Genomic DNA, 16,440 nt, shown 5'->3' with positions numbered 1-16,440 from the left:
TCTCTTCGTGATCTGAGAGGAGAGCACTAATAATGACAGGATATATCTCCTTCTCATGAAGATAGGCATACTTAAGAGTATCAGGCAACTGTTTAAGCTCGAACACAGGATCACCCTTTGGTGGGGGAGGATCCCCAAGCAGTTCAACAGGCAGATTATTCTTGAGAATAGGATATTGTTCTAAGACAATTTTATCTATCTCGTCTCTCTCCTTCATATGCATATCATTTTCATGCTCAAGCAGATATTGCTCTAAAGGATCCGTAGGAGGTATGGCAATAGAGGCAAGAGCAATGATTTCATCTCTACCAGACGACTCTTTTTCATGGGGTTGTCTTCCAAACTTGGAGAAGTTAAATTCATGAGACACACCCTCGAAACTAACTGTGGCGGTCTGCTTAATGCAATCAATGTGAGCATTGACAATGTTGAGAAAGGGTCTACCAAATATGATGGGACAAAAGCTATCTTGTGCAGTACCAAGGACGAGGAAATCAGTAGGATACTTCGTCTTACCACACAGGACTTCTACGTCTCTCACAATTCCCAGAGGGCAGATAGTGTCTCTATTAGCTAGCGTAATAGTGACATCAGTGGGTTCTAACTCAGCAGGTGCAATCTCATCTTTGATTTCATCATATAGAGAACGGGGTATTGCACTAACACTAGCTCCCATATCACATAAACCATGGTAACAGTGATCTCCTATCTTGACAGAAACAACGGGCAGGCCAACTACAAGTCTGTATTTGTCTTTATCATGAAGTTTAGCAATTCTAGCGGAGTCCTCATAGAATTTGATAACATGCCCATCTATGTCTTCGGCTAAGAGATCTTTGATAATAGCAACACTAGGTTCAACTCTAATCTCCTCAAGGGGTGCAAGTGGTCTATTGTAACCCCTACGTATCACAGTTGGAGCTTTAGAATAATCCTTTATCCTAGCAGGGTATGGTGGTTTCTCAGTGTAAGCACAAGGAACAACAGGATCACTAGAAGCAATGACTTTCTCCTCAACTAGATTGGTTTTGGCTATGTTGCTTTCTATAGGAGGATGATATTTAAACCACTTCTCTTTGGTAAGATCAACATGAGCAGCAAAAGATTCACATAGAGAAGCTACTATCTCAGAGTCAAGTCCATACTTAGCGCTAAAATCTCTAGAAGTGTTTGTCTCAACAAAAGATTTAACGCAATCAAACTGGAAATTCATACCTGACTCCTTACCTTCCTCCAGCTCCCAATCTTCAGAGTTGTGTTTGATTCTCTCCAATAAATTCCACTTGTGATCAATATCCTTCTTCATAAAAGAACCGGTACAAGAAGTGTCAAGCATGGTACGATCTTCATGAGAAAGCCGATCATAAAAGTTTTGACTGATGATTTCTCTCGAGAGCTCATGATTGGGGCATGAATATAGCATTGATTTAAGCCTCCCCCAAGCTTGAGATATGCTTTCCCTGTCACGAGGCCAAAAGTTATAAATAAAGTTTCGATCTCGATGTACTAAATGCATAGGATAGAACTTTTGATGAAATTCCAATTTCAACCGATTGTAGCCCCATGATCCAGTATCATCACATAGCCTATACCATGTCAACGCCTTATACTTCAAAGATAAAGGAAAGACTTTCTTCTTTACCTCATCCTCGGGCAAACCTGCAAGCTTAAATAAACCACAAACTTCATCTACATAGATCAGATGCAAGTCTGGATGTGAAGATCCATCTCGTGTGAAAGGATTAGCCAGCAGTTTCTCAAGCATACCCGAAGGAATTTCATAAAAGATATTTTCAGTAGGTACCTCAGGTTGAGGAACAACTCCTCGTGCTTCCGTTCGTGGTGAAGATACCCCGAACAAACTCCTCAAAGGAACAGTTTCCATAGTGACAAGTGACAATAAATTTCAGCACAGTATATAAATGTTTCCTTACCAATTTCCACTTACCAAAGGCGCTTCACTCCCCGGCAACGGCGCCAGAAAAGAGTCTTGATGACCCACAAGTATAGGGGATCAATCGTAGTCCTTTCGATAAGTAAGACTGTCGAACTCAACGAAGAGCAGAAGGCTCTGATAAGCAGTTTTCAGCAAGGTAATAACTGCAAGCACTGAAAGTAGCGGTAACAAGTGATTGTGTAGCGAGGTGAAACGTACCAAGCAAAGAGTAACAAGTAACAAGTAGTAGCAATGGTGCAGCAAGTGGCCCAATCCCTTTTGCAGCAAGGGACAAGCCTGAACAAAGTCTTATAGGAGGAAAAACGCTCCCGAGGACACACGAGAATTTCTGTCATGCTAGTTTCATCATGTTCATATGATTCGCGTTCGTTACTTTGATAGTTTGATATGTGGGTGGACCGGCGTTTGGGTACTGCCCTTACTTGGAAAAGCATCCCACTTATGATTAACCTCTCTCGCAAGCATCCGCAACTACAAAAGAAGAATTAAGACAAAGTCTAACCATAGCATTAAACTAGTGGATCCGAATCAGCCCCTCACGAAGCAACACATAGACTGGGGTTTAAGCTTCTGTCACTCCAGCAGCCCATCATCTACTTAGTACTTCCCAATGCCTTCCTCTAGGCCCAAATATGGTGAAGTGTTATGTAGTCGATGTTCACATAACACCACTAGAGGAAAAACAACATACAACATATCAAAATACCGAACGAATATCAAATTCACATGACTTTTATCAGCATGACTTATCCCATGTCCTCAGGAACAAAAGTAACTACTCACAAGACATAATCATAATCATGATCAGAGGTGTAATGAATAGCATCAAGGATCTGAACATAAACTCTTCCACCAAGTAATCCAACTAGCATCAACTACAAAGGGTAATCAACACTACTAGCAACCTTACAAGTACCAATCGGAGTCGCGAGACGAAGATTGGTTACAAGAGATGAACTAGGGATTGAAGAGGAGATGGTGCTGATGAAGATGTTGATGAAGATGCCTCCCCTTCGAAGAGAGGAGTGGTGGTGATGACGATGGCGACGATTTCCCCCTCCGGGAGGGAAGTTTCCCCGGCAGGATCGTCGTGTCAGAGCTCTAGACTGGATCTGCTCAAGTTCCACCTCGTGGCGGCGGCAAAACCACGAAAAAGCTCCCTCCTGATTTTTTCGAGACCAAAACCCTTCATATAGCAAAAGGGGGGAGCTAGTGGGTCGCCAAGCAGCCCACAAGCTTGCCCTGCGCCACTAGGGGGTGGTGGCGGAGTGGGGGCTTGTGGAGCCCTGGTGGCCCCACTCCGGTAGTTCTTTCGCCCAGTATTTTTAATATATTCCAGAAAAAATCCACGTAACTTTTCACGGCATTTGGAGATGTGCAGAATAGTGTACTAGGATTTGCTCCTTTTCCAGTCCAGAATTCCAGCTGCCGGAATTCTCCCTCTTCAAATAAACCTTGCAAAATAAGAGAGAAAAGGCATAAATATGGTACCACAAAGTAATTTAACAGCCCATAAAGCAATAAATATCAACATGAAAGCATGATGCAAAATGGACGTATCGACTCCCCCAAGCTTAGACCTCGCTTGTCCTCAAGCGAAAACCAAGTTCCATAAACATGTCCACATGTTTGGGGACGAAGGTGTCGATAAAACATAATACAGACATGAGGGCATCATGATCACACATAGGACAACAATACATCATAAAGATTCTTATGGGAAAGTAACAATTCCTTCACAAAGCAAAGCATGAAGCAAAAACCTTACCGAGAAGTAACCAACAATAATCCATAGTCATTGAAGCAATTGCAATTTATCACAACATCAGAAAGAGTCAAATAAGAGCTTGTAAGGCAAACCCACATACTCAATCATCTCTTTTGTTTTCCATAATTGTTACAACTCACGTGGTACTCATGGTGTCAAAGTTTCAGCCGGCGACTGCATGGTGTCCTCCTGGACGGACTTGTTGTGGCTGCGGTGCCGTGATTGCAACAGTGCGGAGTTCTGCTGCATGGTTGTCTTCAGCAGAGCATGAATCTGCCGAATGCCTTCTCCGACTGCGTTGTCACTCGGCTGAATGGAATCAGCGATCCGAGTGGCAGTGGCCAGGTTCAGCAGAGGCGTCCGCATCACCTCGACGTGCCACTCGCGGTCGTTCAGAAACAACTGCGTGCGACTGCGGCTGGAGCTCGGCTGATCCCGCGCGGCTCGATCGTCAAGTGACCGCTGAAGTCGCTCGAGGCGCTCGCGCTTGGCCAGATTGGCCATACGCGCGTTCTCCAGTGCAATCTCCTCCTGGGTGTTCCCTGTGATGGGGGTGCAGAGAGCTTGATCCCTGCTCCGCCGAAGTTCCTCCCGCTGCTTCTCGGTGAGCGACTGCGGAACGTGGCGTCTGCCGTCGCCGTGGCAACGCTCTCTGCCATCACGCTCAGGAGAATTCTCCGCGGCATAACCTGTGTTGCCTCCTCTGTTTGTGTCGGCCATCATGATCTTGGTGTCACCCCTACTGATTTCACAGTCGGAGTCACCGAGTGACTCCTCGCTTGATTATGGGAAGAGGCTGACGATGGGCTCATAGAAGTTGAGCATGGCCACCTGCCCGGAAATGTCCTGATTGGCCAAGGGGTGCTTGATCCACCATTGCATCCGCGAGCGCCCAGAGCGCTTGCGGCGCACAACAGCGGGACACGGGGATGACGAATGATATGGCACCGACGGCTGCCGGATCAGGACTCCGTGCACAATTGCGCTGAAATGTGACGTACCTCGTGTAGGGAGGGCGTCAGTGTCTAGTGGAGCATCCTACAGCCACGCCGAGTCGTCCATGATGAAGCTGAGGGAACCGAAGACGATCTCTCCGTTGAGTGTCATCATGATGATGAAAGTATGAAAAGTCTACAATTATGATGGATTTGCTAGACAAGCATCCCCAAGGTGGGCCCCAACTCTCGTGGGAATGACCTTGAGAATAGTACCTAGGGGTACGAATAAAGGGGCGAAGTCTAGCTAGGCGCAGTGGATGCATTCGGATGTATGAGTTCAGACCCCACTCGGAAGTGGTAACAACCCTACGTCTCGAGCCGTGAGGCTGATGTTTTCTTATGGGGTGTAAAAGATTACAAAGTGGTGAACCCTTGAGCTGGAGCCCGGGAGTGGCTTATATAGTGTGCGTCACGACCGACCGAGCTTCATTACAAGGCAATTAATTCTAATAAACAGGGGAGTTACTAGAAACAACAACTTTAACTCTCGGCGTTACTGGTAACATGAGTCTTCACTACACTTCATGTGATGGGTTAAGTCCTTAGCTGTTGTAGCCTCTTCGGTGCCTTCTCCTCGCTGTAGTCCGAGTGCCAGGATGTATCCGACTGGCACGAGGTGATCCGAGTGACTCCAGGCAGACCGAGTGACGGTTGCTGAACCGAGTGAGATCGAGGCTACACTGGTGACTTTAAGGACACTAATGTCCGTAAGGGGTCTTAGGTGGGCCTAGGGAAGCTGGCCCGTAGGCCTACCCCTATTGTGCAACCCCGTCACCGTCAGTTTGGCGCTAGATCAGATTGGATTGCGATTGGACAGTGAAAAGTATGATTACATCAACTGTGTTATATATGCATCCGCTTAACGGTCTATGGAGGTACGTAGACACACTCTTCCATCTCATTGCTAAACATCTCCATAGATAGATCTTCGATGTTCGTAGGGAATTTTTTGTTTCTCATCCAACATTTCCCAAGAGGAGGGGGCAATAATGCTAGACCTACGTAAACCTATGTTATATCCTTTCTAAACTAGTCAAACCCCCAAAATTCTACACCTAGGCAATGGGTGTACGAAAACTTATGTCTATCTATTCAGCGCTCATTAAACCGTTCCCTGAATTTCAGGGTGGCCCAATGCGCCTACCAATATAATACTACCACATCGGATGATACACAAGATACATAAAAAGGTTACATGGGTGTAGCTTTAGGCAAACCCTATTTAGCGCCACAAGCATCGGTTACACGCAAAATTTGCTAACCAACGCGTGCAACGCTCTGCAATGGGTCGACCCATCTAGAAATTCTTCATGAACTTTTTTATCCCGTGAACTGTTTTTGAAATCGATGAACTTTTTCAAAAATCAATGAACTTTTTTATGAAATTGGTGAATTTTTTGAAAACCAATGAACATAATTTAAAATTCATGTACTTTTTTCAAAATCAGTGAACTATTTTTAAAAATTGATGAACTTTTTTTTAAATCAATGATTTTTTTTTTAATTCTGTAAATTTTTTGAAAATTCATGAACATATTTTCCAAAAATCGATGAACTTTTTTTCATAATCATTGAATTTTTTCGCAAATCTGAACTTTTTGAAAACTCCATGAACTTTTTTCCATTTTTTAATAACCAACCCATTTTACATGGGTCAGCCATGAAAAAAACCGCTGCAAACGCCCGTTCCCTTAGTGACGCCTGAAGCCACATCGGAGGTCCGGTAGCTCTACCCAATTAACATCCCCTGATTTTCACAGTGTGGGCTGGGCCTAATTTTTTCCCCCAACCAAATTAGGCCGATTCAGCTAGTAGGTAGGTTACGTAAAGAAGTTTACATAAGTGTAGGCACTACATGAAAATAATCATAAGCTAAGTATCAAAAATACTCGGCAAAGACCCAAAACGACTCGGCAAAGTATAAGCCGAGTATTACACCCGACATCCCACACACGACTTATACTCTCGGTAACTGGTGTAAGCCGAGTGTTTTTTATCGGCCAGTCGGCTTATGCATAAGGCCCTGTTTGGAACCATAATAGATTATGATAATCTGAATTATGAAGATAGATTATATAATCTGGTTTATAAAAATAATCTAAGTGGCCATGTTTGGAGGCCAGATTATATAAACTATAATTCAGGTTTTGCATTGCATAATGACCTGTCTGTCCTATGTTTTTTTCTAAAAAGAGGAGGGTGGCGGTGGTAGGAATGTAATTATCTCCAACTTTACAAGGATAAAGGGTCATTAGCAATCCATAATCTGATTTTAGCTGGTATAGAGTAGATTATGAGTTTTTAATAATCTATCAGTCTAGTTTTTATAATCTACACCATAAGCTGTCCTGTTTGGAGACAAAATCTATACCTAATAATAAAGAGGCTATTGCTTTCGTCGGAAAACCCACCGCGACATTTTTATAAAAAAACCCTTGTAATTTTTGTTATTCAACCCGCGCTCCATTATTTATCTACAACACAAAAGGAAAAAAAGATTCGCTGCAAAAATTATACCCGTACGCATCGCCTCCTCCCGTCGACCCTGGGCCACCCTAGCCTGTGCCCAGGCCGCCGCCACACCACTCGCCGCCGCGGCCGACCTCAACCGCCACCGCTGCCGATCTCAACCCACCCGCCTCCGCGGCAGTACCTCTCCTCGCTCACTGCCCCCGTTGCGGCGCTCGAGTGCATCGCGTCGACCCTGGTCCACCCTGGCGTGTGCCCAGGCCGCTGCCACATCACTCGCTGCCGCGGCCGACCTCAACCACCACTGTTGTCGATCTCAATCCATCCGCCTCCACGGCCGTACCTATGCCCGCTTGCTGCCCCCGTTTCGGCGCTCGAGCACAACTTCTGAATCAAATCAACGCCACAACTACAGTGACTCGGGATGATGCGTCTGCTCGATGCAGAACGACGGTGGCGCGGCGGAGCGAAGTACTTGCAGGTGGAGGCGGGCCTCCATGGCTCACACGGGGAACTCCGAGGTTATGGTGCGGCAACATCGACTCCTTATGGCCAGATAGAGGTGCCTAACCCTTGCTCCCCTCATCGTATCCCCTCCTCTGACAGGAACTCATCATCTGGTGAGATCCCCTCCCCATGCCTCCAACCTTGTGCACCGGCAAGAAATTTTGTTTTGTGGGGATTTGTTTGTTGATGAATGAATGTATTGAATGTAAGATTGTATTGTTGTAGAGACAGAGAATGGAACACCACCTTCAGTTTGTCATCTGATCCCACATTCTCTATCCCATGAGTGAAATAAGATAACAGTCCATTGATCAATTCACGTAGCCTCTTTGTTTTGCTTTGCTTGAACCGCTCAATTTCCACATCGAATTAACAATTAATGGGTTGATTTCTCAACAAAATAGGATAGGACTGACTACATTAGTTAGTTAGCTTATTATTTTAATAAATCAAAATAATTATAAAAAGATTAAAAGCGTGTGATATTTTTTTTTTCTCCCGTTACAACGCACGGGCCCTTTTGCTAGTAGATTATAAAAACTGGATTATATAATCTGGGTGGTTCCAAACAGGGCCTAAGCCGAGTATTCAATAAGGACACTCAGCAACGTAAAGCACCTTACCGGTCAGGCTGCATTAACGGTCATGCCACATGGCACGTGATAATAAACCGTATTCCTGTTGAATATACTCAGCTTATTGTTTAAGTCTGTGTCTCTCGACGACACTCAGAGTATAGTTTACTTTGTAATTTTGTTTGTAGCACTCGGTAAAGTTTAACATGTAAAAAAATAATGGGAATCCCCAATATTTCACGGACTCATTGACAGTCTCCTTGCCGATCGTCGTGGTCAGTACCCGCTAATCCCTCAGGAGATGGGCGGCTGCGCAACCTTCCTTTGCCGTCGTCATGACCACGGTGAAAACCGCGAAAATCAAGAACACATGGCATAGCAATGAGAGGAGCGTGTACCGGACGAGATGGGCGAGCAAAAGGAGAAGAAAAAGCAAAAAATAAAAATAAAATAAAATGTAAGCCGGGTGTTTTTATCGGGTGCTCTGTTTGTAGGGTCGGCCGCCACGGAGCCGTCATGTGTGATGACGGTGACCACGTGGCAGTTATTTTATCTAGTCCCATGTGTAAGCCAAGTGTTTTCTTAGAAAAAGATAAGTTTTTTTTATGTTAGACGAGTGTTTTTGATCGATACTAGTCTAATATTTGGATAAACCGACTGTCCTATGTAAACCCAGTGTTGTTTTGTTGATTCTCGGCTTACTCTTACGTAAGCGAGTACACAATAATTTACACTCGGCTTACGTCGCCGCACACGGCAAAGTGTGTGTGATGGTGTTAAGATATCAATAACAGTAAGGGTCTTTAGAACATCTTCAACAGACGCGTGTTACAAAAATATTCAACATCAAAATAACGTTTTTAACGTGATGGAGAATGTTTGCTTCAACACGCGTCGTAAAATATGGCGCCCGATACAACGGTCCCTTCTACAACGGTCAACGCACACAATTCGTTACCTTAAATATGCAGTCTGGAAGCTATCGCGTCCAACATTTGCAGCACGGACGCTGATGCTTTTTCTGCGCATCCTATTTTACAATCTCTGTTGGAACATTATTTTTTATCTCCGACGCACAAAAACTTCAGTTTTTAGCGTGCGAGGCCCTTTTTTATGTTCGTGTTGGAGATGCTCTTAGTAACCCTAGCAGGCGGTACAATGAGTACATATTCTCCATTTTTCAAGTGTGCTTTTTTTTTGCGGGAAGTCATGGTGATTTTATTTCAGGTTAACAGAGTTATAATCCTCAGCGACTAAATCACTGACACACGGAGGAGCTTGCCCCAGCCAACATGACGTGCTATCTCCACACCGTCCAAAGTTCGCTAAGCAATCTGCAACCCTATTCTGGTCCCGAGAATTTTGTACAGAAACAAAAACCCTATCACTTAAGAGAAATTTAATCTCCCGAATCATGTGGTCGTAGGTTGATCTATCCAAGGATGCATCAGATATAGCTTTAAGGGCTAAAACACAATCTGATTGCACCATGATCGTAGAGTTGGAATGCTCAACTGTGAGTTTAATTCCTTCTAGTATAGCATGTAGCTCCGCTTCCAGGGCATCGTTGCAATGAAATAACTTACGGTAAACAGCAAAGATCACACCACCGCTTGCGTTCCTCAAGATCATACCCGAACCAGCCGAGCCATCTGTAACGTTAAAGGATCCATCCACTGACAGCGCGACCGCTCCTATCCGAGGGGGTGGCCAAGGCACACGGGGCATGGAGTTTATGCGGGCCTCTCCCATGTTTCAAGTGTGTTCTACCATAGTCTCAACATGTTCACGTGGAAATCTACTCTCAAAGCCTTCCCTCAAAATTTCCCAATCGATGTGCCTATATGTTAGGTCTGGTGCAAAAAAAAGTATAATATTGTAATTGACATGCAACCTTTTCTTAGAAGACATGCAACCATAGTCTCAATATATGGTTGCTCATCCTTTTTGTGAAACAGTAACGGAGGTCTAACTTGCCACATGAACAGGGCAGTGAAGCACACTAGTGCTAACTTACAAGCAACTCCTTTGCATGTTTGTCACTTACTCAAGGACGATCTCATCCAGCAATCAACACGACCAACCCTGCTGAAACTTCGTACAAACTGCCGCCTTTTAATATATACCTGACCAATGTCCCCATGGCGCCACTCAAACTGTCAATCGGTCCAACCTGCAGCTGCGTAGGTGCAACCGCCGGCCATGGGCGGCACGCCGCGGAGCAGCATCGGGCACATCCTGCCGGGCGCCGGCTTCTTCGCCGTCGGCCTGTGGCACCTGTTCAACCACATCAGGCTCTTCTCCCAGCGCCCGGAGTCCTACGTCGCGCCGGTCTGGTTCCCCGTGCCGCGCGCGCGGTACCTCGAGCCCGCCCTCGTCATCGCCGGCAGCGCACTCGAGTTCGTCATGGAGATGTTCGTGGACCACTCCACCTTCCTGCCGTTCGACGCCGAGGGCTCCATCCCGTCGGACCGCCTCCACAACCACGAGCACGCCATCATCTGCCTGGCGCTCATCGTCTACGCGGGCGCCACCGTCCACCTGGACCGCGCCCGGGCGCCGGGGCGCCGCGCGCTCTGCCTGCTCCTCGTGTCCGTGGTGTTCGCGCAGGAGCTCCTCGTCTTCCACTTCCACTCCACCGACCACGCCGGCGTCGAGGGCCAGTTCCACTGGATCCTGCAGGTGGTCGTCGCCGCGTGCCTCGGCACCGCGCTCCTTGGCGTCGGCTTCCCGCGGAGCTTCGCGGTGAGCCTGGCCCGGTCGGCGTGCATCATGTTCCACGGGGTGTGGCTCGCGGTCATCGGCGCCATGGTGTGGGTGCCGAGCATGGTGCCTAAGGGGTGCTCGCTGGTGCGCGACGACGGCCGCGACACGGTGCGCTGCCACAGCAGGGCCAGCCTTCACCGCGCCATGGCGCTCGTGAACCTGCAGTTCGGGTGGTACCTGTCCTTCATGACCGTGTTCGTCCTCGCGGTCTACCTGTACGTGTGCAGCAGATACCCCGCCGAACAAGCGTACGCGCGGCTCCACCCGAACGCCGGCGATGAGGAGGAAGAGATTGACCTAGAGGCGCGCAAGTGCGGGGTGCCGCGTGACAGCGCCAGCGAGGTGCATGCGCATGGCTTCGCGCCACTGGAGATCGAGGTGTAAATGTGTCAAGCTGTAGTAGCATAGCTAGCTAGAGGCCATGCAGATGCATTGTAGAGTGCTTGTGTGAATGTTATCCATCCACGAATATCTATGGATCGATCGGTTCGTACGTGCCTATTTTTGCCTCGCTTTTTGCCGGCATTGAAGAGAAAACATGCTTACCAAAAGGCAAAACCATGCATAGATTGGAGACGACGGCAAATGAGGATAGCCAGCTGCCAGCGTATGATCGAGTTCGGTGAAACGTGACCTTACTCCAAAGGTAAGTTTCTGTGATGTTTTTCAAGAGACCCACAATTTTCACGAACGTTAGAAGGACACGAAGTTCGCAAGCGCGCGAATGCACGCGACTCTTATAATTTTGGAAACACCTAGAACTTATCTAGCTGATACTCCCTCCGTTTCTAAATATAAGTCTTTTTAAAAATTTCACTAGTGGACTACATGCGGATGTATATAGACATACTTTAAAATGTATATTCAATCATTTTACTCCGTATGTAGACATTTAGTGAAATTGCTTAAAAGACTTATATTTAGAAACGGAGGGAGTACATAACAATGGTCTCATTCACATGATGTCATCATATATTTAATTAGTTGTCATCTTTTTTTATTAGCTGTTGTCCTTCGACCAGCCCAGCTTGCGATTGTTCTTTTTTTCAAGTGTATCGATCGTTCGTCACGGCCCAACAAAACAGGCTTATGTGAATATAAAAAAAGTAGACAATAGTAACGCTCAAACACAGGCCCATAATTGAGTGGACGCATACTACCTTTCAAACCAATTTTGGCCTTGCATGTATCGAAACTATGATTTAAGTAAAAAATTTTTAAATGGCACGTGAACCAAAATGTTCAAAACAAAACTAAAAATGTGATTTTAATGTATAAAATAATCAAAAAATAAGACTTAAAATGAATTAAACATGCATAAAAACAGTAAAATAAAATGAAAATATGGAAAAAAGAAAACTTCATGAATGCGAGAAATTAAGTCTTGCAGTAGCAGCCTAACTTAGAAAAATAAGCTCTAGTGGCGACAACGCCCGGGGAAGACATACTACTCCCAATACCTCAAGATGATAAAATCCCCTACATGAAAACTTGCCTCACAAAAAAATCCTCTAATTGCCTCAGAAAACTTGCAATTGCGGTCTGCCTTATGAAACTTGCAGTTGCGGCATGCTACTGAAACTTGCAGTTGCGGCATGCCGCCTTGGATAACTTGCAGTTGCGCCATGCCTTGCAAAACGGCTTGCCTATGAAAACTTGCAGTTGAGGCTTGCCTAGGAAAACTTGCAGGCCTACCTTCGAAAAAGTTGCAGTTGTGGCCTCCCTTCGAAAAAGTTGTTGCGGCATGCCTTGGAAAAAGTTGCAATTACGGCCTGCCTAAGAAAACTTGTAATTGAGGCTTGCCTAGGAAAAACTTGCAGTTGCAACTTGCCTAGGAAAACTTACAGTTTCGGCATGCTTAAGAAAACTTGCAGCTTTGATATGCCTGACAAAACTTGCAGTTGCGGACTTCCTAGGAAAACTTGCAGCTGCGTCATGCCTAGGAAACCTTGTAGTTGCGGCATGCCTAAAAAAACTTGGAGTTGCGGCATGCCTTGTAAACATGCAGTTGCGGCCTCCCTATGAAAACTTGCAGCTCCGTCATGCCTAAGAAAACTTGCAGTTACGGCCTGCCTAGGAAAACTTGTAGTTGGCATGCCTTGCAGTTGTGGCATGCCTAGGAAAACTTGCAGTTGCAGCATGACTTGGAAAACTTGCAGTTGCGGCTGGACTTGGCAAACTTGCAGTTGCGTCCTAACTTGAAAAACTTGCAGTTGCGGCCTAACTTAAAAAACTTGCAGTTGCGGCATGCGTTGGAAAACTTGCAATTGCGACCAGCCTTGGAGAACTTGTAGTTGTGACCTGCCTTGGAAAACTTGCAGTTGCGACCTGCCTTAGAAAAAAACAGCAGCGGCAAAACGACCCGGGGAGCATGCAACCGTGAAAACCCACCTTTAGAATCCCAGGTTTGCCTTGGAAAACTTGCAGTCACGACTTGCCTAGGAAAACTTACGGTTGCGACATGACCTGGAAAACTTGCAGTTGCGGCTGGACATGGTAAACTAGTAGTTGCGGCCTGACTTGAAAAACTTGCAGTTGCGGCATGAGCTGAAAAACTTGCAGTTGCGTCCTAACTTGAAAAACTTAAAGTTGCGGCATGCGTGGAAAAACTTGCAGTTGCGGCATACATTGAAAAACTTGCAGTTGCGACTTGCCTTCAGTGAGCATCAAACAGAAAATAGCATTATCCTTTCCTCATTACTGAACACCCCCTACTGAAAAAAGAGCATGTGTGTTGCCACTTGCCACTAATACTCCTTTCCTCATTGTAAACACTCACACCACTTCAGCTAACCACATTAAACAAAACTTGAAGAAAACATAACCTAGAGAACATCAACCTACAAAATCTCTCAATTTGAATTAAACTAGCATATATAGCAAATAAAAAAGGCAGTACCAACCTACTACAACGACTAACCACTCAAAATCACACTGGACGCTCACACCAACAAAATAAAAAATACTAACTAATATTTCTTTCATCATTGTAAACACTCACACGGCTATAGTTAACCACTTTAACAAGACCTTGGAGAAACATATCGTAGAGAACATCAACCTACAATCTATAATATTTGAGAAAACTAAAAAAAGGTATGACACTGAAACTACTCATTGTGCAGTTGTGTCTTAAAAAAAACATAACCTAGTTCCTCACATAATTGAAAAAAGACAAGATTCCCTATAATCAAAACATCTAAAATAATAGACCCTGCATACATGTAAATGTAAAATAAAACCTACAACACCTACTCCAGAAAAATGAACTAATCTACACTAGCAAAACCAAGATGCTTGAACAATGGGATGAAAATGCACAAGCATCCCCCCTTCTACAAATCCTACAAAAAAAAGATAAAGGTGCGCATCAAAAAAAATCTTCTACTACTTTCCAAAATAAGAAAACAAACAGTATCCCCTCCATAATGGGATGAAAATGCACAAGCATCCCCCCTTCTACAAATCCTACAAAAAAAAGATAAAGGTGCGCATCAAAAAAAATCTTCTACTACTTTCCAAAATAAGAAAACAAACAGTATCCCCTCCATAACACGCGTCACAATTTTTCTTGACCAAAACCCAATACCAACCCTAGTGAGAAAAACATGAATCAACCCCTGAAATCCTCTCCACATCCCCTCCTATAAGACCGAAATCTACATCAATCCCTAAGACAAACCTCCCCATTCCATACATCTGCACAGAGCCTAGAAAAAACTTTATCAAAACAAAATATGAAGCACAAAATGGGGGAGAAATGCCTCACTTGAATAGGCGGCGCACAATACAACTGTCTCTTCTCCCCCTTACAACTTTCTCCTTCCCAGCGAATTTGAAGCTCTCCTCCTTCTAGTGAACAAAGGCGATGTAGTGGTGGGAGACTGCAACGGAGAAAATAGGGAACGAGTCGCCGACGCTTCGGTTCGGCTTAAGGAAATGGTCAGAAGAAAGCGACCCCCCCCCCCCCCCCCCCCCCGAGTGAACAGCGCGCGGGCTAGCAGAAAAAATGCCCACTAGAGGCAAAACAGATAACGAGCTGCAACAAACACAAAAGAGGCTGAATGCACCAATCGAGCCGTGAAAACAATCAAACGACCGAGAAGGTGAATGCGACCAAACCTAAATCTCAGCTAGCTGAGTTTCAGCAAACCCGTAACTTTTAGCCCTCGGTCCCTTTCGCAAGGAGAAAAATGCCTATCACATGACTGCCGCCCAGGCAAAACGCGCTTAGACAAACAACTAGCTTGATGTGAATGTAAATGAGAACAAATTAAAACTCAAAAGTACAGTTATAAAATTTGTACTTGCAACCAAACAAAATATATTATACGTACTTCCGAGGTCTCTTTAATAGATTCTTTTTGCATGGAGAAAAATGCAAAATAAAAATTTGAAAAACATGCGGACAAAAAACTTATACCCGTTATTTTACCTAAAAAAACTACAAAAGTTATACATGTTCAAACAATAAAAAACATGCCTCCTCTTAAAAAAAGATTAACAACTTCCCAAAAAAGAAGGTGCTTTTTCTATAAAAAATTTAAAGAAGATAAAAAAAGATACATAGACGAGTCTTAGTGGCACCGAACGAGTAGAAAGAATAAGCTCTGCCACTTGGATACAAAAAGAGAAAAACCAAGCCCACGCCTGCTCAAGTGCTCACATGGGCCGCGGGTGGCTGGTGCCTGGCTGCACAAGACAAAATGAGCAAACAACACAAAATAGTATGCAAGCTTGCACGAATCGTAAAGCATTTGATCCAACGTTTGACAATGTGAATGAGATCATACTATATCTCAGCTAGCTGAGTTTTAGAAATTTCGTATAATTTTATTCAATAATTCTACACCTACGAAAAGTGTTACGTAGGCTTACTTAACCTTGCATAAAATTCTTTTCTCCCCCTGATTTTAATTAGGATGGGCCCCAACTACTAATCCTGACCCAATTAGCAGCCCCCACACCAGCTTTTACGTAGAATCTGAACGTAAGATTACGTATGTGTAGCATTGCTGAATTTTATTTTTGACCAATGACGGGGGAGAGTGTCCCCAAGTGAATATTTTTTAGCCATCTAACAGAAATCAGACGTCAAAGTAAGCGTCTTCAACCTCCGCTCATTGCCTTCTTTCTTCGAACCGCCAAGCCACTGCAGGTCTAACGTGTGGTGCCACCGTGTGTGGCCGGCGGCACTCCGAAGCCATCCGGATTGACAAAGATAGGCAATAGATGACCCTGCTATCCTAAGATAGACAATAGAAGATCCTGCCACCCTAAGATCGATAATGGAGGAGCTTCTACGACGAGCTTCTACGACGAGCTTCTTCCTCTCCTCCGGTTACGCTTCTTCCTTTCAATCGAAAATTGACTAATCCTGATTCCAAATTCAGACGATTT

At 44.9% G+C, this 16,440-nt stretch overlaps 1 protein-coding gene across 1 annotated transcript; it reads left to right on the top strand.

The window, feature by feature from the left end:
- Positions 1–10,430: 10,430 nt before the first annotated feature.
- Positions 10,431–11,530, top strand: LOC123398510. Its single transcript, XM_045092972.1, has one exon. It carries the CDS (start codon positions 10,477–10,479, stop codon positions 11,422–11,424), a length of 948 nt encoding a protein of 315 aa, XP_044948907.1. The 5' UTR covers positions 10,431–10,476; the 3' UTR covers positions 11,425–11,530.
- The last annotated feature ends 4,910 nt before the right edge of the window (positions 11,531–16,440 follow it).

The sequence above is a fragment of the Hordeum vulgare genome, chromosome 5H (genome assembly GCF_904849725.1).
Source record: "Hordeum vulgare subsp. vulgare chromosome 5H, MorexV3_pseudomolecules_assembly, whole genome shotgun sequence".
Lineage (NCBI taxonomy): Eukaryota > Viridiplantae > Streptophyta > Magnoliopsida > Poales > Poaceae > Hordeum > Hordeum vulgare.
This window is presented reverse-complemented; position numbering and strand designations above follow the sequence as displayed.

Coding starts and splice junctions, on each gene's coding strand:
- LOC123398510 (XM_045092972.1), top strand. CDS start 10,477: ATGGGCGGCACGCCGCGGAGCAGCATCGGGCACATCCTGCCGGGCGCC.